The sequence below is a fragment of the Sander vitreus genome, chromosome 16 (assembly GCF_031162955.1).
Source record: "Sander vitreus isolate 19-12246 chromosome 16, sanVit1, whole genome shotgun sequence".
Lineage (NCBI taxonomy): Eukaryota > Metazoa > Chordata > Actinopteri > Perciformes > Percidae > Sander > Sander vitreus.
This window is the reverse complement of record NC_135870.1, coordinates 29,426,492-29,450,573: the sequence shown is the minus strand read 5'-3', so window position 1 is coordinate 29,450,573 and position 24,082 is coordinate 29,426,492. Positions and strand designations below refer to the sequence as shown.

Sequence of the window (24,082 nt, the reverse complement as noted above, 5' to 3'; positions counted from 1 at the left end):
CATTCTGGCCCTTGGAAAAATGTAGTTGATGACCCCTGGTGTATAGTATGTGCAATGGGCAGAAGTAAAGTCCAGGATGATGGTTAGTGTAAAGTGTGTGTGTGTGTTTGTATGGCTATCATTGTGAGGACTGGCATGACATTTTAAACCTTGGAATGAGGACCATTTACAAAGTGAGGACATAAAGGCCAGTCCTCACCTTATTTTTAATGCAATGCCCTCTAGAGGCTATGGCTTGAGTAATAGTGGAAAACAGTACTATTTGTGTCCCCCAGAGGCTGCCATGTTCATAACAGCCATCATATTAAGGTTTTGGAGAGAATAATTAACATACTGTACTGATGATTTAGCTTTTCTTAGTGTCTTACCAATAGTAGAGCTAAAATGTAAAGTTTGTTCTGAGGGTGAAATAGAGGAAAGGTGATGGGGCCATTCAAATCTAAAGGTATCATCCTCTGAAGAGAGGCAGTATGATTATACACACCGAAAGATTTTATATAGAACAATATCTACCTAAAACAGCCTCGAATAGGCCTACATTAACTCTTACACCCCCACACACACACACACACACACACACACACACACACACGCACATTATTGGCCACGGTGGCACATTTATGCATAAATACTAGTTAAAGTGTTTGCTTTTGTATCAAAACTTTATTTATCAAACAAAAAGAATGCACCATTGAAATAACATTTCTATAAAAAAGGACCATGGGACTGTTCTACAGTGCATTACAAAACCAGCAATTGTATACAACATTGTGGATAGAAACTTCTTTACTTCATCATCATCATCATCATCATCATCTTTTCTCCCCCCCACTCAAACGAACAAAATGTACACTCTTAAGTATTGCAGTCACTAAACTAATTTGGTTGTAATGACTCTAGGATTGGACATTTTCTTAAAAGGCCGAAGTCAAACTGTATTTACTCAGGGAAGTCCATCTGTCGGCCCCCCTGTCGAACAATTATGTTCTGGAAATGAAGTAATTGTCTGTGTGAGAGGAGATAAGGGCTGCTTTAATTTTGCCCCTTTCACCCAGATGAGATGAGGTCCAAATCATTTTTTTACTTTTTTATCTTCTCATTATTTTCTTTTTTCTTTTTGTAAGCCGTCGGCCTGAAACTGGCCGCTAACTAAGTCAATTTCACACCAACATCAGGACACTTTCAAAGTCAGCATATCCCGGACCAACTTCACTTGGTCTTTTTTTGACCGTGTAATTTGTCCCTTTTTGATCCTCAGTGGTTCGCACACAGGAGGGAGACACCCAAAGAACGAAGTTAATGAAGTGGAGTTTCCCTTTGAAATGCAGAAGCCAAACCTCCCCAGTCTCCACCTTATCAGGTCTGGTTGGTGTTTCAGAGTTCCACACAGTCACCACAGGACACAGGAATTCACAAGCCTTCACAGATAAAGGGCAAGGTTTTTATTATTATTATTATAAAGGAACATCCTGGTGTGTTTCTGCATGTTGTAGTCCATTTACTACAAATTATGTTTTACTAACTTTTGACTAAAAGTTGGCTGTGATGGATATCTATTTTAAACAAGATTCTACAAAATCAAGCTACATCTCCGCTGCCACTTTTGCCCAAATTAGGATTTCCTGGCTCCAGATAGCAGGTGAGGTGTAAAACCTATACCCATGGCTTTAAAATATCACAGACCCTAGGGACACATCTGCCATTATATACATTTTATTATTAGAAAGGGTAACTGCATAGATGCCATCAATCTACATATTTCAGAGTGAAAACAAACAAGAGTGGGGGTGACTGTGTGTCCTCAGAGTGACCTAATTTGGTGACAAACCATTTCAATGTTTCATTAAAGGCAGAATGAGTAGGATTTGTCGGTTGCAGTTTGTCAACACAACATTCAAAGTTGGACCCTCAGAGTCACTCTTGTTTTGGAACAAGCTTTGTCCGCTTGGCGTTTCGCCTTGCTATATTTGCTTTTTTCTGCGCTGTGTACGCCATTATCATAACTTGTTCTTGGATGCGTGGTTACAATTTGGCAGTGAAATCCTACTCATTGTGCCTTTAAGAAATAATCTCTCTACAATATTATTTTGAAAAGTACTGAAACCTCTTAAGGCAACAAACGAGAAGAAAAGAAAAAACTCTGAACAGCGCTTCAGTCCTTTTTTTCATTTTGTCCTTTGCTAAACTAAATTTACATTTGCAGAAATAGCACATGGTTATAAATAATAGTTTTAAAGAACACTCAAAATAAAGTAATAATAATAATAATAATAATAATAATATATTAAATTTGATTATAAAAAGTTACTACTACTCTAGTGGAACTGTACACTGTAAAAAAGCAGTGTTCTATAGTTCTGCTTCAGCGACGCTTTTCTCCACAGTAAAATATGTATGTAGAGCCTACAAGAAAAAACAATAATAAAAAACCCTAACATCGGGCTGTTAGAGGCCGGGGTCAGACTGTGCCCTAACATCTGGCTGTTAGAGGCCGGGGTCAGACTGTGCCCTAACATCTGGCTGTTAGAGGCCGGGGTCAGACTGTGCCCTAACATCTGGCTGTTAGAGGCTAGGGTCAGACTGTGCCCTAACATCTGGCTGTTAGAGGCCGGGGTCAGACTGTGCCCTAACATCTGGCTGTTAGAGGCTGGGGTCAGACTGTGCCCTAATATCTGGCTGTTAGAGGCCGGTGTCAGACTGTGCCCTAACATCTGGCTGTTAGAGGCCGGGGTCAGACTGTGCCCTAACATCTGGCTGTTAGAAGCCGGGGTCAGGCTATGCCCTAACATCTGGCTGTTAGAGGCCAGGGAAGCCTTAATATCGAGACGGAGACGAGAAGTTTGGTTTGAGTTTCACTGTGTACATTTATCAGGGAAAAATACATCCGGTGCTGAGCTAAATGAAACAAAAGTGTACTTGCACTGGATAATGAAGATGAGGGGGAGTATTTCCTTTTGGGAGTATGGCCATTCTGTATTTGTTCTGGGATCAGCATACCAGTATTTTTTTGGATGTTTCAGTTTATTAACTTCAAATCACATATTTGTACTTTACAATTTCCAAATCATCCCATCAGTTTTCAGATGAATTCACTCCCAGCGGCAGCTGTTGATTTCAATCATTTCTAACAAAATGAACAGAGCTCATCCGTTTTCCACACTAAAAACACTTAAGTCTAGATGTGTTTGACATGTAGTAATGGAAAGCAGGTACAGATTTGTAGAGTCTGTATGGGCTGGTCTTTGGTGCTGGGGGATCGACTAGTTTTCAGGTTTAAATACAATACGTTACTTCCCTGCCACTGTCTGGCAAAGAAATAACATTATCTAAAATTATGCAAAATATTCCCTGTAAGATATGCTATTAAAATCTGATCAGTGGCACAGAAACAATCTGGTGCATGTCTGCACCGACCCAAGAATCCAATTCGTGCTGTTTTGAAGGTGCTGTACTCAAAACACTAAAAGAAAGTGGTCTGGGATTGCCTCCACAAATAGAGTTCAACAGTGTGGTTATGGAAGGAAAAACCTCACAAATTTTCTCAATAAGGATTTTGATTATCAGCCATAATGTAAATTTAAACCATCCAAAGTAGACTGACCACGAGGTTGTGAAACCAAGGTTTCTGCTCCTGTAGAAGCCACGTTTGTATGAAATCCACCTAATTTTAAGAAAAATGTTTTATTCGCGATCTTATGGAGGAATACTACACTACCCCCAATCCTAAACATAACAGCGACGTCTCTGATTGGTCCAACTTGCTGTTTTTTAAACGTCAATGGAACAATTGATGGAATGGAACCAGAGCTGTAAAAAAAGCGGGCGGTTACTGTTGAGCCATATACCGAGGCTTTGTCGTGGCCCTCAGCATCTGATACCGAAGCATGAGGGACTCAACTGCACTGCTCTCATGCTCTGCTCAGGACGCCATTCCTCCACTATATCTTTATATAGCAAATATATGTTTGCTGCTAAATTCATGTTCTGAATATTGAGTACAGCTCCTTTAACTCAACAAGCAGAATATGCTTCAGTTTGTAGCTTGTACAACATCAATTAAATTAGTTATTATTTGGGGTAATAAGCCAAATTCCTTTCCTTGCCACTGCAAAAAAATCTCCATTTCGAGATGGGTTATTGAGAAAAAAACAAAAAGTTAACTGACTTATTGTCGTCGAAAGAAAAATGTGTCTTGAGCTTTGAATCTGAGACTAAATGACTTTACAGTGCGAATCTGGATGACATTTTGATGGACACACTGGCTGTTTTGTGGATGCGATCTGTAATATTTCAGGTACAGGATGATCCTTGTCATCAGTACATATAGCATGTCTGATGTATCTGTTTCCAGACAGCTGTGGAGATGCTGCATCTGTGCTACTGAAGTAAACGAACCAGTTGTCTCTTAGTTCTCTCTGTTTAAAAGGGACATGGGGCCTTTGGGAAAAACCCTCAGCAGTGCAGAGCGTCTCATCTGTTCCTTGTGTGTCGGCTGTGCAGGAACAAATTAACATAACACAGAACACATTTTAAAATTGCACAAAGACTTCAACTAAATACAGAGAAAGAATAAAAAAAAAAAATGAACGCTTCGGTTAAAAGTAAAGGCACGCAGGATGTCTTGTTTATCTCAGCGGCAGCAAAAACAAGGCAAATGAATCATGATAAATTCAATATTTGACACATTGTGGAATTGAGATATGGCTAGCTGGTGTTGTCAGGCAATAACAGAAAGACCTGTATTTTAACGTGTTGAAGAATGACACATAATTAAGGTGTGAAATTAACGGTCAATTAAATTAAAATCTATTGAAATAATCAGAAGTTATTTTTGACAACTGCAGGGAAATGGCATCCAACAACATTTGTAATCAAGAGATTAATCTGCAAGTTTATCTTCATATAAATGAAATAAACTAATGGCTGCCTGCAAGGAAGGAATCAATCTAAGAAGCGATGGATGATTTAGAAAATAATCAGTAGTATGCTTATTTATGGGCTAAAATGTGTTTGACCATTTAACCCTCATTATTTCCTCTGCTTTCATCTTTCCTTCCCCTTCTGACACTGAAAATAAATCTCTTGTGTCAACAGGCCATTTCATTTAGAAAGGACTCTCAAAGTAAGATTTTCTTTCTTTAAATCAAATTTCAGTCTCGGCCGGCAGCATCGGCTCATCCCATCTGCAGCTCTGCTTTGCTTTCCAAAAAGAGGAAAATAAGAGAGAACTGGAGAGAACTATGAAAGCACTCAGAAGGCTCAGACTGGATGAATCTCCCAGAACACGCTGATGAGTTTGATCCCCACGCTGCCTGCTTGCTCTCTCGCTCTGTTGAGACGTTACCTTTCCATCCCCTTCCATCCGCAGGACCCCACCCGCCCCTCCCGCCACACAGCCGTAACAGCCCAGCGAGCGTGAGCTTGAATCATAATATTTGAAGCTGCGTTATAATGAATTCCCGGCCTCATTCCTCCGTGCCCTAGCTCGCACATACAAACCACCTCTGAATATCAATTCACCTTCTCTGCCTCCGCTCTCTGTCTCCCTCAGGCTTTTTCCTTTCATCACAGAAAGATAAAGGTCTGAAAATTACAATATGGTGACTGGGTTGACACATTCAAATATGGAGCATACTGATGGCCTGCCCCCCCCCCCCAGAGCTGATTAGTGAATCATTTGTCATTTTAAGCTCCTGCCTTACTACGCACTCCCAAAAATATCCCAACCCATTCATTCTCACACTAATTGTCCAAAATCAGATTTTTCTTTCCCGCTGTCAATACAAATCTAGGTGTTTTAAGGAACTGAAAGGCGGAGGCTCTCTGCTCCGCTGTCCCGACTGAACTTATGTTACAGACATCATCCTGAATCCATAACACTAAGCTCAAATTACCTCATTGCAAATGTTTTCCTCATTCCACTTTTGAAAGTGAGTCAAACTAAAAATGGTACAAAACATTCCCTCCGTACTCGTTAACAATTTAATTTTGAATAAAGTGTAACTTGTTTTGACGGTATTAAAAGGCTGTATTTTATCAATTGTCATAGTGGCTCCTGCCCTTAAAAGTAGCTCTCTGTTGAAATGTGTTTAATAAAACCTGATTTGAAAAAACACAGTACTGACAGGACAGCAAATGTAAAAATATACTTTGTGGAATATGCATTATTTGTGTGTATATTTTTGTTAATTTTTTTTCTTCTCGTTATTTTTGTATAAAAACGGAACGCCCTGAAGTTAACTCAAAGTGAAGCTGGCGGTTTTGCAATTGTCCCATGTGGGCGATCAAGGTTGACAGAGGTACAAGTGTGTTTATCTCATGAAAATTAAATATGGATTCATCAAAAGCACACACTGACGTACAGTCAAACACAAGCTGAAACTGCACAAAGTGAAAAAAATAAACACGGGTGGGGATCACTGTCATCATCTGCTGCCCACAACCATCTCTAATCTCAATAATAATAATAATAATAATAATTCCAAAAATAACTTGATTCCTTATCCTGTTGCTGTAACACCTCCTTCACAGTTATTTTTTTTCATCACAGTTACGACAAATTTCAAACTATTTGTTTTCTCAAGAAAACAAGATGGTAGTTTAGTGATCTTATAATTGAGATTCACAAAAATAACAGTTAATTCAATAGTTAAGTTAATATTTTTTTTTTGTCTCGTGATTATTACTTCATTATCTCTTTCTTACAATAACAGCATGTGTTCTGCCAGTGCTCCGAATAATTTTTTACTATAACCTTTCTTCAGTGACTATGCCTTAAAAATGTAACTGTAGTCTTTTGTGAACACGTGAACAGGTGTCACGAAAGCCAACAACGTAGTCTTCATTTCGCAGACTGTGATCAGTCTTTAATACTCCAACCAGCAAGGGGTGACGCGATGCACTGAATGTGACGTACATTCAGTGCAACGTGACAAATTGTGAACGAGGGGTTAAGACCAAATTTGAATTAACACGTTTCTCAAAAGGACATATCACCATATACCATATCAAGTCAATCTTCATTTGTCCAGGATGGGATGGGTCCTACCGATCCAAATCCAGATTTCTTATAACGTATTCCACACGGATTATCTTACTGCTTTTCACTGACTTCCAGGCCATGGTTGATACTGAGGCAGACTTGAACAAGGAGCAAAAACAAAGAAGGTTACAATAAGTTTTTCAAGATGAGAATTTGGCAACGACACAAGTCCTTGTAGGTAAAGATTGGAGTATGTCTGGGTTAGGGAGAGTAAAGGCTTGATCAAGAGCAGCAACAGACTGTGGGAGTCTAAACAGTCCTGTAAGAGTAGTCAGCTGGATCCGATCCAGGCGATTCAGACCGGTTTAGTAGGTTCTCACACTTGTTTCGAACCGGCCAAAATCAGTCTTAATCCCTTTTGTTTTTTGAAACCTCAGAATCCAGAGGTGAAAGTGTTGCATGGGTTCTGAGTGAAAGTTGAAAGCTGTTTTGTTCAGAAAAGTAGGCATGAAATACCAGAGAGGATCACCATGCGTCACTACAACAGGCGACCTCCGATCCAGGTAAGAAAAAGAATGTTTTGTTGAAACTTTGGTGGTTGAGGATGTGTTTTCTATTTCTTACTGTAGGTTCTGTTGGCATTTCAAACCATATACACATCCTTGTAACTGCGCAAAGCTGGAATACCCAAACAAAAAACAAAAGGAATACTTCCAACAGCGATCATGAAAAATAAATGAGCTACAGTCACAGTTACTGAGTTGTGGATAACTCAGCGAGGACGTTAATAAATACCACAAAGAAGAGAAACAGGAGGGATCTTATAACTTTGTCTTCTTTTTTTGTGATTATCCCATCATCTTGTGTCATTAAGCTGAGGCGCTAGGCATTGGGTTTTTCTAGTTTTGTGTTTGAGGTTGAAGAGTCTAGAGAGTTTGATTCCCTTCTATGCTATCCCGGTCCCAAATAGTAGACACTACCTGAGACCAGTAGAAACCAAACAAACTCAACCCAGCACAGATGTAGGTCTGATTCCAAAGAGGCGTCTTCAAACTCAGATTGACCTGTTGCCGCCCTTAGCATATGGACAGCAGGTGACATCAAGGCTTGAAGGTTTCCAGACTGGACCAAGGCTGAGGGCTGGGCTGGGCCGGTGTCAGGGGTTAGAAGGCGGAGCCGGTAATGGCATTGAGCTGCTTCATCAGGCCTTCTAGACTGGCCATCTGCTCTGAAAGGTCGTCCTGCTCATAAACCTGAAAGACAAGAAAAAAAAAAATAGAGCAGGTTACACAACTGTGAGCTTCATAAAAACCTGCTTGAAGGTCGCTGTGGTAACTCTATAGATCAATAACTTAGCAGTTGGTTGACAACATCTGTGACAAAGCTGCTATTACCTCGTGCTTCACAATAACATCCTTCTCACCATTTGCCAAGGAAAAACACTTAATTCCAGCTCAAAAAACACTGAAGCTGCTGTCTGTTAGGTTAAGGTCAGAATCGAACCGTAGGAGTGAAAAGCAACTACTGACTAAACTACTGAACTAACCACTTAATGCTGAACACAATAAGCATTTGAAAAATGTCTCCTTTTTGGTAATTTGCAGGTCAAATGACATACATTTAGTTGAAAACTGATTTTAATTTAGAGGTTTAGGTAACATTGTTCAAACAGCATTTCAATTACTATATATCAATGTGAAGCAGGTCCTAACTACACGCTGAAATACAGTAATTAAAATGCTGCCGAAACACTGATTTTATGTAGGGCTCCCCCCTAAACATCCTGTAACGCCCTGCAGTGCCCTGCTATGACATGAACTACTACAACTACCATTTGTAGTCACTGTTCTATTATCTTTATTGTGACTATTATTGCCACTGTTCATCACATCCCCAACCGGCACCGTCAGACACCGCCCACCAAGAGCTTGGGTCTGCTGAGGTTTCTTCCTAAAAGGGAGTTTTTCCTCACCACTGTCGCACTAAATGCTTGCTCTTGGGGGAATTACTAGAATTGTAAACTATAGGGTGTGGTCTAGACCTACTCTATCTGTAAAGTGTCTCGAGAGAACTAAGAATAAAATAATAATAAAATTGAATTGAAATTGAATTGAAGTTATCTTTCAAGAATCTTCCGATTCAAACCTCATGTTCCAGCAGCACTTCTTCTACTGCTGTCCAATGTGACTGCCAGTGCTGCATGCAGACATGCAGGAGAGATGCTTCACTGTGCTTTAGGGTTGAGTTACTTAACTATAACTTGGACGCATACTTCTCATCCATCACAGATGATCAAAGGTACTAAAAGGGAGGTCTTACAGGTAGAATGTGAGACTTGACATGTACACCCTGAATGTGAGGCATTTGCCCACACAGAGTTGACTTGGACAATTCTGATTCAGGCACAGTCTGGATGTGTAACCTGAATGTTTCTTGCTTTCACATCTTAATCAATTTGGCTTGGGTTTAACTGAGACATCTAGATGTCTTTTGACCTATCAATAACTACATCAGTGCTTACTGTCATCCCCCTGAACCCTACAGTTTATTGTGATGACATGGTTACTGCCAGAGTTGGAGGAACAAATCAGAAAAATCATTATTCACCATCAATCTGTTATTCAGGAACAACATATTAATGATCATTAATTTGGGCATCCCAGGGGAGATTGTGACATGTTTTAAAGCTCCATTTTTGAGGTGGCTGCTAGGACTTGTAGTCAGAAGGTTGCTGTGCTGGGCCGTCAAGCTGAAGACGCAGGCCTTCCAGGCTTGGTTGGCCCAGAGGTCTCCTGAAGCAATAGACAGTTCCGGGGGGCCAGAAGGGCTGCAGCTACGATGGTCGCCAAAGCAAAAACCTGGGTGTTGGAGGAGTTTGGAGAGGCTATGGAGAAGGACCTCTGTTGGCCTCAAAGAAGTTCTGGAAAAGCAGGTCTTCGCTCATGTGTTCAGGAGTGGCGGATAACTGCAGACCCAGACTGGGGATATTGTTGAGCGGTGAAAAGAGCACTTCGAGGAACTCCTGAACCGGACCAACATGTCCTCTGTGGGGGAGACAGAGTTTGAAGAAAGAGGGGAAGCTATACCCATATTCCTGGAAGAGGTCACTGAGGTAGTCAAAAAGCTCTTCAGCGGCAAGGTTCCCAGGTTCTGGGTTTGTCCAACTGGTAAGAGACCTAGGGGTAGACATGCTGGATGGATTATATATTTCATCTGGCCTGAAAATGCCTCTGAATCCCCAAAGACGTCTGAACAAATAAGTACCAGGCCATTCTTCATTCGTTCCTTAGTCACATTTTTGTGTGCCGTTGTTACGACCCTCAGTTAGAGATAACTTTATTTAAGAGATAACTTTATATTTTGTTAGCAGTAGGGGTGAATCACCATATCAGTTTGACTATGTTTTCTCAGGTTTTTCTTTAGTTTAGGGAGTTAGGTTTAGAAATTGCATTTTTGTTTGGATTCTTTTGATTAAGGTTTAGACAGAACTTTGGTCGTGAGAATTAGGGTTTTCTGTTTATTATTTTGGCATTGATTCACCCTGAAGGTAAGCTTCCGTTAGAGTTATTAAGATGATATTGTGAAATAACATTTGTTGTATCATTAAAGCAATAAATTGCTGTTATTATTTCAATTTTCACTCTCCCGTTTCCTTTATGTTGTGCTCCAATGCTCCTAAACCGGGGCAGGGCGTAACAGCCGTATTAAGTGTTAGCCATTTGTTAATGTGTTTCTTCTGCATTTACTGACTCCATTTAAAATACAGATCTCTTCAGATACCTAATACATAACAATAACCTTCATGTCTGCTTTTATTTCTGTCAGAGTTATTGTTACCTGGCAGAGCAGTGCAGACTTTTCAATCTCTGAATAAAAGAAAAGGTGACTTTATGTTGACAGTGATGGATTATTTATCAGCAGGAAGTTTCAGGTCTGTGCAAGTTGGACTGAACTGAAACCTATAGCGGCCTGAAAGGAGGAAATCAGAATAAGAAGTTGGAAAATGATCAGAAATACAAAGTTCTCAAGATTTATAGTTATGGGCTTAATCAAGTATAAAGCCAGTGATAATATCCATGTTCACAAACTGTGTCACATCAGGTTAGATAACAGTTTGCCTCCGAGTTAATCACGGCCCATTCAACATATTGAATTGGCGTCGGAGCTGTTGGTAGGCATCAACCTGATTGGCTGTTCAGCTTACAGATGTAGGTTCCATTCGACGCCCTTGCTGCCTTACTGCGGTGACGGAAGGCGGGGAATTAAGTGTGGGCTGCAATTGATAATTGTAGACGGTAGGTGGCAGCGGAATGCTTAAATCCTGTTGACAGCATGATTGACAGGACTTTAGGATTTAAGAATACACCCTCCGACCACAAAGTGGGTTGCTATGGCATAGTGGCGCTGGCTGTATTTCCGCTGGTTGACAGAAAGCGAAGCAACTGCAGAACCAACATTTCAAAAGTTTATGACTTACAATAACTTCACTGAAACCTTTAGCCAAAATATGAGATATTCGTGTCTTGTTACGTTTGTAAATTAAACTCGCCAGACTTTCTTATGTTCCACCTGATATTCAGCCTATTTATTGTGCTGTGGAACCAGATGAACGGTAAAGCCACCTACACATGATCAGAGGTAGCCCGACCCAGGTACAGCGCAGAGCCTCAGCAATTACCTAGGCAGTGGGAGCACTACTCTCAGTTGTTTGCTATACAGAAATAACAGACTGTAGAACAAAACCTCTGCATGTTCTTCTTTTTGTGTCTATACCACTGCACTCTGCACACATGATGTGATTCGTTTCACTGATGGAACATAATTCCTATAATATTGGAGAGTATATGTTAATATTTCTGAGGGAACAGAGTCGTGGTGCAGCTGCTGTAGTTTTAAGGGAGTTCTTTTTAAATAGGCTGCGTGTGTTTTAGCTTTTTATTGAGTGTGTTTAAATTGGCTACTCAGTTTGTTAAACCTGTTTTCTGTAACAAACGAGAGACAGAGCGTGCAATTACTGACATTGCCAGGCGGGCGGCGCTGCGGTGGCAAGTCTGTGGCAGGTGTCAGGACAGTGGCAAGCGAGCAGCACTCGTTTATCACCTGTTGAGAAGCTGCCAATCTGAGCGGCACCACAATTGCAAACTGTCGGCAGTTTAGAGAAGGTGACTCTCCTACAGGAGAGGAGTGTGCATGGTTTGTTGTCACAACAGGTCAGCTGCTGTTAAAAATTATGTTGAGCTCGACTTTTTTATTTTTCATTTATTTTATTAGGCTTCTTCTGCATATGTTACATCAACCCGTTCTCACTCCCAACTTGTAAAATACTGACGCTTGGGCAGTGTCTCTCAGTGCCAGATGCGATGCAAAAAGCAGCCTTCAGCATGTGTATGGAACGCACCAGGCAGAGCAGCAGCTCTGTGGCGCTTTAAGATGACGTAGTATTAATAGCGACAACGATAGCGAGTAGTAGGTAATACTGAATTGCCACGTAAGGTGGTTAGATGGGGTGGTGAATGGCTCAAACCACACAGGACTTTCACCCAGGAGACCGGGGTTCGTGTCCCGTTCTTGTTCCGTGTGTCACTGAACAATAATTTTATAACCTCACCCACCATCTTTTCTTAAACCTAACTGTCTCGTTCTTCTCTTCCTAAACCCAACTGTCCCATTCTTGTCCCGCATGTCACGGAAACTTACCTTTTATAAGCCCACCCACCATCTTTTCCTAAACCATCAGAAAAGCTTCCGATACTGCCTAAAATGTTGGTATTGGTATCGGCAAGTACTGGAGTTTATGCAACGATTCCATACCACGTAATTTAGCCCCAAAGAAAATCTACTTGAAAGTAGTTATTTATGTTCTTTTTCCGTTAAGACTGACTGTCAAACAGAATAATAAAATAAAGTTATATGGCGTTCATTGTTTGTGTTTGTTCGTGTTTCACAAAAAGTTTAACCTGAGGCCAGGCTGTACAACAAAGATAGCAATCATATCACATCCATACAGGGATAGTAGTATACAGCTGTTTAAACATAATAAATGATATGTATATTTTAACACACTTGTATCGGATCGGTACCGAGTATCAGCCGATACAGTTCAGGTATCGGAATCGGGACGGAAAAAATGGTATGGACCATCTCTAACATATACTGACAGAAGTTCTCGGATCTGGTCGTCTCTCTAGTTATACATTTTCGTCATTTTGACCACAGCCCTGGCTGTACCACCGCACGGAGACTCCTTTACAAAGAAAATGGATGACTGCCGGGATGACAGCATATGCCGGGAGATAGCTAGATTGTCCATATCCCAGCATCTGCTGTTGTCCCGGGGGGTAGTGAGGCACCATAGCAACAGTTTGTATTGACGAATACATTACCGCAGCTTGCTTGTTTGGAGAGTTGTTTCCTCTCACACAGGCACAGAACGTACGTGCCAGTTGGCCCTGGACCTTATTCTTTGCGGTCCAAGTGCAACTATTTTGCCAAGACACAGGGAACTAGAGGCATTGTAAGGCAACATCACAGTGGGCCTTGGTCGCCACTAGTTCTTTGCTGTTTGCCTAGTGTGTCTGCACCTTTAGAGTTGTTGCAGTCTTGGTTTGCATGCGTCTCAAAGGACAGGACACACTGACAGGAACGGCTTCACGTTAATCCTGCAGAGAATCTGTGATGATTGTGTAATGGCACGTTCGCTTTACAAACTGTCACCTCTGAGTGGGCTGGCTTAAGTGCCTTTATCTCTGTGTTTGTGTGTGTGACAGTCAAGTGCACATCCCTCACACACTCTCAGTGTGTGTTATTGAGCATGGCTTTAAATGCAGAGTTTGTCTTTGCAGTTGAAAAAAATATATTCAATATTCTCCTCCGCACGCCATAGAAAACCAATGAAAGCTCACAGAAATATTTCTCACACTTAAATTGAAAGGTTTGTGTCAATGCCCCAACCCTTCTCCTTGTACTTGTACTGTATTAGCACTGTATAGAGTCAATGTATGAGTTCTTCATTATACTGCACTCATCCTGCATTCATAGCACTGCATAACTCCAGTGAAAAGTCACTTATTTATTTTCATCATTGATTATTCAATTGATATATATCATTTCAATAGTAAAAAAAAATGACCCATTACAAATCGTCAAACTGCTTGTTGTCCAACCACAACTACAAATTAAAATGATCAGTACTTTCACATACAACCGAGAGAAGCAGAAAATCCTTTGAAATAGAAAATATTAATTTAATGTTAATCAATTTTCCAAATAGTTGCAGATTTCATTTTTTGCCATTTGACTAATTGATTGATTGACTAATCTTTTTAGACCCACGGTTTCATTTGTTTTTTGAAGAGTAGATATTAATAGTGCTGAAATGCGTGAGTTGATTAATATTAGTCAATCCACAGTGTATTTATAGCCAACAATTTTGATAATTGAACAATTGTTACAGTAATTTAATCAAATCCTTTGTAGTTCCAGTTTCTCTATTGTAACAATGTGCTGCTTTTTCTTCTACTGTTATATCATTGTAAACGGAATATCTTTGGGTTTCTGACTGTTGGACAAAACAGGACATTTCAAGACCACACCTTAGATTCTGGCAAATTGTGTCAGACATTTTTTTCTGACTAAAGGTAAATCAGTTAATTGTGAATATAATCAAAAGGTTAAATGATAATTAAAATAATCATTAGTTACAGCTGTAGTTGAAAGTGCCGTTTTGTACAGAAAAATTGAAAAATTTACCCATTTAGAATCAAATATTGTAATTTATTTAAAAAAAATTGAAAGTGTGTCCCATGACTAAGTGATGTAAATTAGTTGTTTATTTTATTAAATTATACTTTATGAAATTATGAATACATGTATATTGGAGAAGCTGTGTGAATTCATTTTGATAAACTTGGTTTGTACTTTACTTATGTGTTCTCAAGATTAGAAAATGTAAATTATCATAAAATGTATAATAACCTGTGCAGCCTGTGAAGGGTAGATCTGCCAAAAGCCAGTGATGAAAACAGTTGACCAATATTTGTCACATTCACATTCTATGTTTTTAACATTTTATTTTATTTTTAAAGGTCCTATGGCATGCTGCTTTTTGGATGCTTTTATATAGGCCTCAGTGGTCCCCTAATACTGTATCTGAAGTCTCTTTTATATAGACCTTAGTGGTCCCCTAATACTGTATCTGAAGTCTTTTATATAGGCCTTAGTGGTCCCCTAATACTGTATCTGAAGTCTCTTTTATATAGGCCTTAGTGGTCCCCTAATACTGTATCTGAAGTCTCTTTTATATAGACCTTAGTGGTCCCCTAATACTGTATCTGAAGTCTCTTTTATATAGGCCTTATTGGTCCCTTAATACTGTATCTGAAGTCTCTTTCCCGAAATTCAGCCTTGGTGCTGAATACAGCCACTAGAGCCAGTCCCACAATGAGCTTTACTTAGGATGTGCCATTTCTGTGTCTGTAGTTTTAAACGCTACTGAGGAGCAGAGATGGGGGGCAAGGTGGAGGGTGGGGGTGTGGCCTTGACCAACTGCCATGCCATGTTCAGCTTTCCGTGATATCCTTTTATTTTGAAATCAAGCATATGTACTGTATGTTTTCCTCCAGAGAGGCCTGAACCTGCTGACCTAGATTTTAAAATATAGATACCAGTCTGGTCCAGTTAAAGCTTTTAACCTGACCAGAGAGAGGCACGTTGGATCCGCTTTTGATCGATTTCTCCCTCAGGACAACTTACCCTTCAGTCATTTATAGATTTTTATATCTCCCCCATTTAAAACATCAGTGGGGCCCAATCAGGAAAGTGAAAAAATATCCTGAATCCACCAGCAGCAGCCAGTTTACCAGTTAACAAAGACAGTAAGATGATAATTTCACAGTCAAAACATATTTAATTGATAATCCATTAAAAGCTTTCTAAATATATCACACATTGATGCTTTACAGGTATATGTTTTGCAAACCAGAAAGACCAAATTGGTGCCAAAATATTGTATTGATTTACTTTTTTGTACAGTGTCATTGGAACAAGACTTACTATTACACTAACAGTTCTCCCAAATGACACTGAATATGGCACACATACACTGAATGTGATCCAGATGTCAGATTTGGTAAGTGGAACATTTTACTCATAGTGGCTTATCAATACATTGATCAATTTTCCAAATTCTACCATACTCTTTTGTCTATTTTCTATCATACTATTTCATCCTCTATCAACTTTGGCAATGCCAATGTAATTTAATCGTACAGTAGTACAGTCTTTCTGGTGGCTGGTGTATCTTTCTTTAAATACAATTCACAATCTTGCTTATTACAGATTTTTGTTCTAATTAACATGTGTAGTGTATGAAGTCTTTTCCTCGTCCTTTTCTGTGTATTTGGTTTGAAACTCCAGTGTGGCTTTTCAGTGATATAAATCTCAGACTGTGGAGATTCATATCATAGGAAGAAAAAGGACTTAACAGAACCTGTACGGTTGTCCTTTATCCGTGTAATAAACAGAGTGTGACCTTCCTCTTTCACTCTGAATGAGGCCATAAAATCTCATCTAGAAGCCCCACACTGCCAGGTATTTTCCATCTTCCGAGGACAAAAAGGTTCCTGTAAAAATCATAGGAAAACCCAGTGACCTCCTGATCTCATTTGTTGACCCGTAATAGCAGAGTTTAACAGAGTATGAAAACTCTTCATCAATGGGATAAAACCCCCGTCGATGCAGTGTGTTTCCCTCTGATATCCTGTTATCGGTCTGCTGACCTGGATTCATGCTCCTCTGTAATCCGTCAGAGAGTCATCCCAACACAGCAAAGCGAGAGAGCGCATGTGAACTCACTCACTTTCATACTGACAGATACATCTAAAAAACTGTTTACAGGTTTTCTGTCCACAATTCCAGATGCTTTCTTAAAGGTGCTCTAAGCGATGTCACGCGTTTTTTAGGCTATAAAATGTTTTGTCACATACAGCAAACATGTCACTATCCGCGAGCTGCCTGTCCCCTGAACACACTGTAAAAATAAATGCGCTCTCTGTAGACAGCCCAGGCTCCACAAACTCCAACAAAAACAAACTGCGCCAACCTGCACCACCAAACATAAACAGTGTTCCAGCGTTCCAGCCAACAACCGACAAGACGGATTTGGGGGTGGGGGTTGGGGGGGTTAGTGCGCGGAAGCACGGAAGGGAGGGAGAGGGGACGGGATGAGGAGGAGGGAGGGGCAAGCTAGCCTCGTTTTGTTTGGATATACTTTGAACATCAACAAGAAGTGACATCACCCAACATCGCTTAGAGCACCTTTAAAATGAACGAGTGCTGAAAAGCCAACATTACAAAGTAGTATGTACAGTAGTTTCCAGAGTTCAGGAATAAGCAGCAGTGTTAAAACTGGTCTGGTGATATTCCATATTTTTCTTAATGCCATCAAATCCCATGGAAAACGTTGTCGGTAATATTCAATATCTTTTTATATTATTAACAAATTCTGCGTGTAAACTCAAACCAACAGTGAAGTGAATACATTTTATTAGTGTGTATCAAAAAACACACTAATAATTACGTTTACATGCACACCAATATTCCACTATTATTCAGAATATGACAATATTCCGAATTTGATACGGCTCATGTAAACAGCATTTTCCATTTGGATATTCCGAAAAAGGCCTTTTTTCCGAATGCAGCATTTTCCAATTAAGATGTGGGATATTCCAGTATTATTCAGGTTTTAGAGGCATTCTTTGGACATGTATGCAGCGCATTCTGAATATGCGTCTCATTCAGAGTTTTTGACGCAGTTTAAGGCCTCTTGCCTGTTTATGGTCAGCTCTTTGCGTTGCTATGGTTGTTGTACACAAACCAACTAGCCAACAAGGCCCAAAATAAAAAGGGAGAAACAGCCACTTTTAAACATTATCAAAGACTTGTACACCAACAGGTTTTTGAACATGCGAAAACATCGAAACACCAACCTTTTCAAGATGGTGGTTGAAAGAATGAAACAGGGAAGCTTGAAAAAAAATCCTTTTTTGCAGGGCTACTTGTAAACGGTAACACTAGTAGAATATTCACTTTCATTAGCCTTGTAAACAGCTTGGTCGCAATATCGTCTTTTTTGGAATAAGGGCAAAAACCGGAATATTATGTGCATTTAAACGTAGTGACGGTTGCACTGACTGACAGATTCCTTCAATTCCATGAACACACACACACACACACACACACACACACACACACACACACACACACACTATAGTTAATTTTGACTCAATCCCAAACACACCATCCTGCTGCCACAAATACTCACTGGAGCGCCAAATAAATCCGCCGCTGAAAATAGTTCCAAACAAAGCGCTATATACTCCCATTTGAGTTGCATATATTTTATCCATATCACTCTTTAAATAAGTCACTGATGTTACAACATAAAAGCACCGTTGCGTTGTACTTACATTTTTCACTCCGATTGTCACAGTCTATTAACTAGCTGTGTGTGTGTGTGTGTGTGTGTGTGTGTGTGTGTGTGTGTGATAGGCCAGGGGGCTGATGGGAAAAGACTAGATCAATTACAGAGATAGAACAGCAGATGAAGAGAAAGACCTGTTGACCTTTAACACCTCCCCTCCCTCTCCCCTCTCTTCCATCTTGTTTGTTCCACTCCTCCTCCTCAGTTTTATTGCTCCTCCCCGATTTTCTTCGTCTCACTGCTTCTCATCTTCTCTCTCTCTCTCCCATCCCCCTTTCTTTCCTCTCCCCCCCCCCATCTATACTTCTTTTCTCTTCGTCCTCCTCCTTTTCTCTCCTTCCAGAAGCATCCCTCTCATCCAGTTGTCAAGGCTGCCCTCTCCTCCTGCCCTCCTCCCCTCCTCCCCTTTTCTTCTCCCATCTCTTTCCCTCCATCTTTCTTCCTCCGGAATCATCCCTCCCTCCCTGTTGCTACAACGACACCTTGCTCCTCTACTCTCTTTCTTTGTTCTTTATTTACACCTCTCCCGTCCTCTCTTTTGTCTCATTTCCTTAGGGCTGGGTACCGAATTCCACACTTTTTTAGGCACCTGTCGGTACGCGATATGCACACGTGCATAAATATGTAGTAGAAAACGTGACGGTTTCCCTACACTATTTGTATCACACATGCGTTGAAACACTTGACGGTCTACAGTATGTTATTCATTATGCAGTTCACGGCGGGTCTGTTTCATAAATATATTTAAATGAAGTAATTATTGTCACTGACCCAAACCGCATATCGACATCCTTGTACTACGCCTTGGCGACATTGTTATTTTTGTGACATGTAGTGTGGGGATGTTGTGATGTTTTTAAATGTAGCTTACGTTATGCATTACGAGGTGTTTACGTGGTTGCCAATCCAAAATAATAAAGGAGTTGTTACATGTTATGTGAACATACACCATTTTGGTTACATGTGGGATGAAGTCTGAGTCTTTATGTCACTGCACACCTTCAGTTTTCTCCACACTCCCGTTTGCGATTCATTGCTATATGGTATAGCACAGATCGTGCAGTGTCGTAAATTGTCATAAAACAGGGTTATCATCTGCGCATGCGCGAACATCTTGCACTAGAGTTTAGATTCTCTGCCCGAGCCGATATTTTACGCCGCTATGATCGGGCCGGGCCGGTCCGGGCCCTTGATCAAGCATTTGTGTTTTTTCAATCATTACATTATTAGCCTTATTCGGTGGGGAGAAAGCTCTGCCTCTCCAGCTTCTCCCTTAGCTCTGGGTGTAGGCTATGTCCTGCACTGACTTGAGTGTGAGGTAAACTGGGCTACATCGTGTCTCCCCCCTCTGCAGCACTGTTGTCAGCCAGTGCGTCAGCATGGAGACCGTGGTGAAGGACAGTATTAATTAGGTGATGGAGACCAGAAAGTCTCCTATATGGTTCCAGGGCTTTGGTTATGTTGCTGCCTTCATCTGTTCCCCTCACTATTCAGCTGAGGGAGCTATGGGTCGAGTTTTTTTTTTTTACGTTTCTTCATTTGGATCCATTTGCGATCCGTTCCATTCTGAATAAACAAACAGTGCAGTGTACATGCTTTGTCCTTTTTGCATTACCGGTATTTATTAAGATAATTCTAAACTGATTTTTTGGGCCCGATCTAAACTCTATCTTGCGCATGTCGGATCGTGCGGGCAGCACAGATTGCGTACCGACAGCACCGACCAAATTGCCTCTAAAGTATTGAGGATCGAAAAATGCCTCGTCATTCAATACCCAATTTCAATATCTAAGGAGTACATCTCATGAGCCAATCAGCACTCTTCTACCAAGATCTAATAATGTCTAACGTTACGCGTCGTAGAGACACGTAGGAAAAACTCTACGTTACACAGAGACAGCTCACAAAGTAGGAGCTGAAAGGTAAATAAAAAGGTTTGTGCCGTAATGTGGTGTTTTGTAATGTCTTTTTGTTTTATAAAATTGGTATTTAAAAAAAAAGAAGTCAAAAATGGTTTAGGAACCGGTATCAAAGTCACGGTATTGGTATTGGCATCGGCATCGAACATCTTTGAACGATACCCAGCCCTACATTTCCTTCCTCTCCCCTCTATTCCTTTCCTCCTCTGTCCTCTCCTCTCTTCTCGTTGCCGTGGCGACGGCTCCTCTTGTCCTATTGTCATTGAGTCACGTATGAATATTTAACAAGTGCCAACGTCCGGCGTCCCTCCACATCATCATCTTCTGTCATTTATCTTTTCTGCTTGTCATCCTCTGGCTCCCCTCCCTCCTTCCTCTCCTCCCTCCTCCGCATCTCTCAGACTTCTTTTTATTTTCCAATTTTCCAGTCTTGCTCCTCCTACTCTTCCTCTTCTTATCTTCTTCCTTCCCTGTTTTCCTGCCGATTTTCTTCTTAACCTTTCCTCTTTTTCCTATCCCCCTCTTCTACCTCCTTCCCCCTCCTCATCTTCCTCTTTTCTTCTATACCCCCCTTCTCCCATTCCCTTCCCACCACCTCTTCTTCCTAGTCTCTTACTACCTTTCCCTCTCCTCCTTATCCTTCTTCGTTGTCCTTCACGGCTCCTCTCCCCTCTTCAGATTCAGATCGTTTTATCGTCATTCAAGCATGTTATCATATCATATGTAACTCATAGATGGGTCAATCCTAAGCAGTTTGGATAAACACATAAGCTGGGTCCAGACTAGTTTAAAGGTGCTCTAAGCGATGTCACGCGTTTAGGCTACAACATTTTTTTGTCACATACAACAAACATCTCCTCACTATTTGCTAGCTGCCTGTCCCCTGAACACACTTTAAAAAAATGCGCACCTACCAACCTCCACCACCAAACCTAACAAACAGTGTTCCAGCCAATAACCGACAAGAAGGATTTGAGAGTGGGGGACGGGGGGTTAGTGCGCGGAAGCACGGAAGGGAGGGGGAGGGGACGGGATGAGGAGGAGGGAGGGGCGAGGTAGTCTGGTTTTGTTTGAAAATACTTCGAACGTCAACAAGAAGTAATGTCACCCAACATCTCTTAGAGCACCTTTAAGGATAGCCAGACAGATTATTTTAAGAGGATAGAAGAATGACGGGGTGCCGTCAATCCAGGAGTGGGCTTGTGAGATGGCAGCGTTTGGAAAGATGTCATATAAACTGTTTGCCAGATTGGATGTCTACACTAGAAAATGGGGAAAAGTTCTGGAGGGCTCCTAAGAAGCTTTGTGCTCGGGAGAGACATGTATGATGGGCTTATGGTGTTGTCAGTTATACATACAGTATGTTTATTTATTTTTATGGTTTATTGTGTATTTTGTTATTATTTTGTTGAAGGTCTTGAATATTGTAGTTACTGTGTCAACTTTTCTTGATTTTTGTCTGGGTGGGTGGTGATGATGGGGGGAGGGGGGGGGATGTGTTCATGTTGCAAGTTGTATGTTTTGTATGTGGTTAAAAAATAAAACTTGTTAATCACAAAAAAGCATGTTTAAATCATGAAGGAAGTAAATGCGTTACTCCGACTCAGCAACGTACACAATAACTCACACTCCTCATCCCCCCACCCCCCCTTTAGGGAAACAGGTGTAGTGTGAGCTGAGAAGGTGTGTGTGTGTGTGTGTGTGTGTGTGTGTGTATATATACCCTCCTCACTACCTCTCTCTTCATCAGTCTGTCCATTCCACCAGGGGCGGATTGGCCATCTGGCAAATGCCAGAGGGGCCGGACCATTTTTTTTAATGTGGGCCCGTCAGATTTTTTTTTTTTTTTAATACACAAATAAATTGTCTTTACAGGCGGACAGCGCAGAGGACGGGTTTTTATCGCTTGCACGATTTCACTATGGTTATAATAATAATAATATTAATAATAATAAATATTAAGCATTTGGCCAGTCGGCAATGGCCGGGCTGGTCCCGAGATGGGCCAACCGACCCAATCAGAAGTTACTCAAATTGGGACATTCAGTCAAAATCAAGCACTTGCTCTGGGGGACCGGCTGCAGCAGTGAGAAGCCGCTGCTGACGGGCAGAGAGCTCCGCTGGAGCTCTTACTGTTGTCTGTCCACACGGCCATCTGACGGCATCAGTATTAAATTGAGACAGTTTCATTACCGGTTAAAAACGTCTCGTTGTCGCTTTAAATAGTAGTCCAGTTCAGTGTTTTGGTACAGTTGGTTTTAACGCCTGATGTGTAGGCCTATAGGAGTACACATGAAAACCCTGAACAAGCAGCGTTGTTCTGCTCCATCTTTCTGCTGTGCCCCATTCACGTAGTGTCACATTTTACGTTTTATGTAGGTAAAACTCTGCAATTAATCCGCGGTTCACATGTATGCATGAACTGTGGTGGTCCGTTACACTGTAGTCTCAACATCACTGATCATTTTTGATCAATAGAATGTAGAAAACATTACACTTCATAACGTTTTGTATCCGTAACATGATTGTGTTATTGTACAATTTAGCAGTAAAAGCAGTAGCCTCTGTAAGTCAGTCCTACATTTTTCAACTTGGGAGCAAAATGTGCTTCTTGGGGAAAAAAAAGTGACCAAAAAACCCTGTTCATGCTAATTAAACAACTGGACCTTGGGGTCAAATGTCGTATCCTGCCCATGTCCTCGATGTGAAAGCCCCCTTACTGGACTACTGAATATAATAATAGTCCATTATATTTAGTATTTTAAATTGTTACCTGCCACCAGAATTGTGTGATTTCCTTGCCATAAATATAGACATTGTTACCATAAATTGGTGCCCAAAAATGTATCAGAATGCAGGAATTGAAGTCTTTTACCCTCAAAATTGGACTGTAAAATGAAGGAGGGAGACGAGAATGTGCTGCCTGGATCATTAATTGGAACATTTACTTGTAAAAATCTTCTTCCTGCCAACCCTGGCTACTGAAATCTGCTGCCACTGATATGTCTGCTCTTCTCTCTGATGCTCTGAAACACAAACACCGCTGCACATGACACTAGTTAACACTATACTCAACAGCAGCTAACCTTAGCCTACCGCTAGCTAGTAGCTGGATTAAACACAGTTAAAATGCTGACAGCTAACGCTAAACGGTGTAAAGTGTGACTGTGTTTTACTGTAGAGGATTCAACACCGGGATGTAACAATCTGCAGCTGCTGTTGGAGAAACAACACAGACAATTTCAGTTTCAATTTTCAAAAAAAAGTTTAATGAAACTGGTAAACTACAGCCTCGTGGTGCATTTGAAGTTATTGTAAATGTTCTTTTCCCATCTGATGGTTCAACAGCAATTTACTAGTGAAATTAGTTATTGTTATTCATTATTATTAAATCATTTAATTTTGACCATATGGCCTTAGCAATAAACAAGCCGTTCTTTAATGTCACCAACTGTTGTTTAGGACCCTTTTTTTCTTTTCTTTTTTTACTTTCTTAAAAAGTATCGGTTCAGGCACCGTTAATTATGTATGAAATTAATTTTGATTAATTAATCACAGAGTATGTAATTAATTAGATTAAATGTTTTAATCAATTCACAGCCGTAGTAAATATACAGTGAATTATATTTGGACCAGCAAAAGAAAGAACTACAACACAAATGCTTAAAGCGCTGCGGAAGCATTAGAGGTAGCGTTACA

The 24,082-nt window shown here is 40.7% G+C and overlaps 1 protein-coding gene across 1 annotated transcript in view; it reads right to left on the bottom strand.

Moving 5' to 3' along the window:
• Nucleotides 1-649: 649 nt before the first annotated feature.
• Nucleotides 650-24,082, bottom strand: part of dcc (DCC netrin 1 receptor) — a 304,524-nt gene continuing 281,091 nt past the window's right edge. The window contains exon 29 of the mRNA XM_078271664.1: nt 650-8,235. Coding sequence (XP_078127790.1) covers nt 8,146-8,235 — 90 coding nt within the window. The 3' untranslated portion in view covers nt 650-8,145. The remainder of the gene's footprint in view (nt 8,236-24,082) is intronic.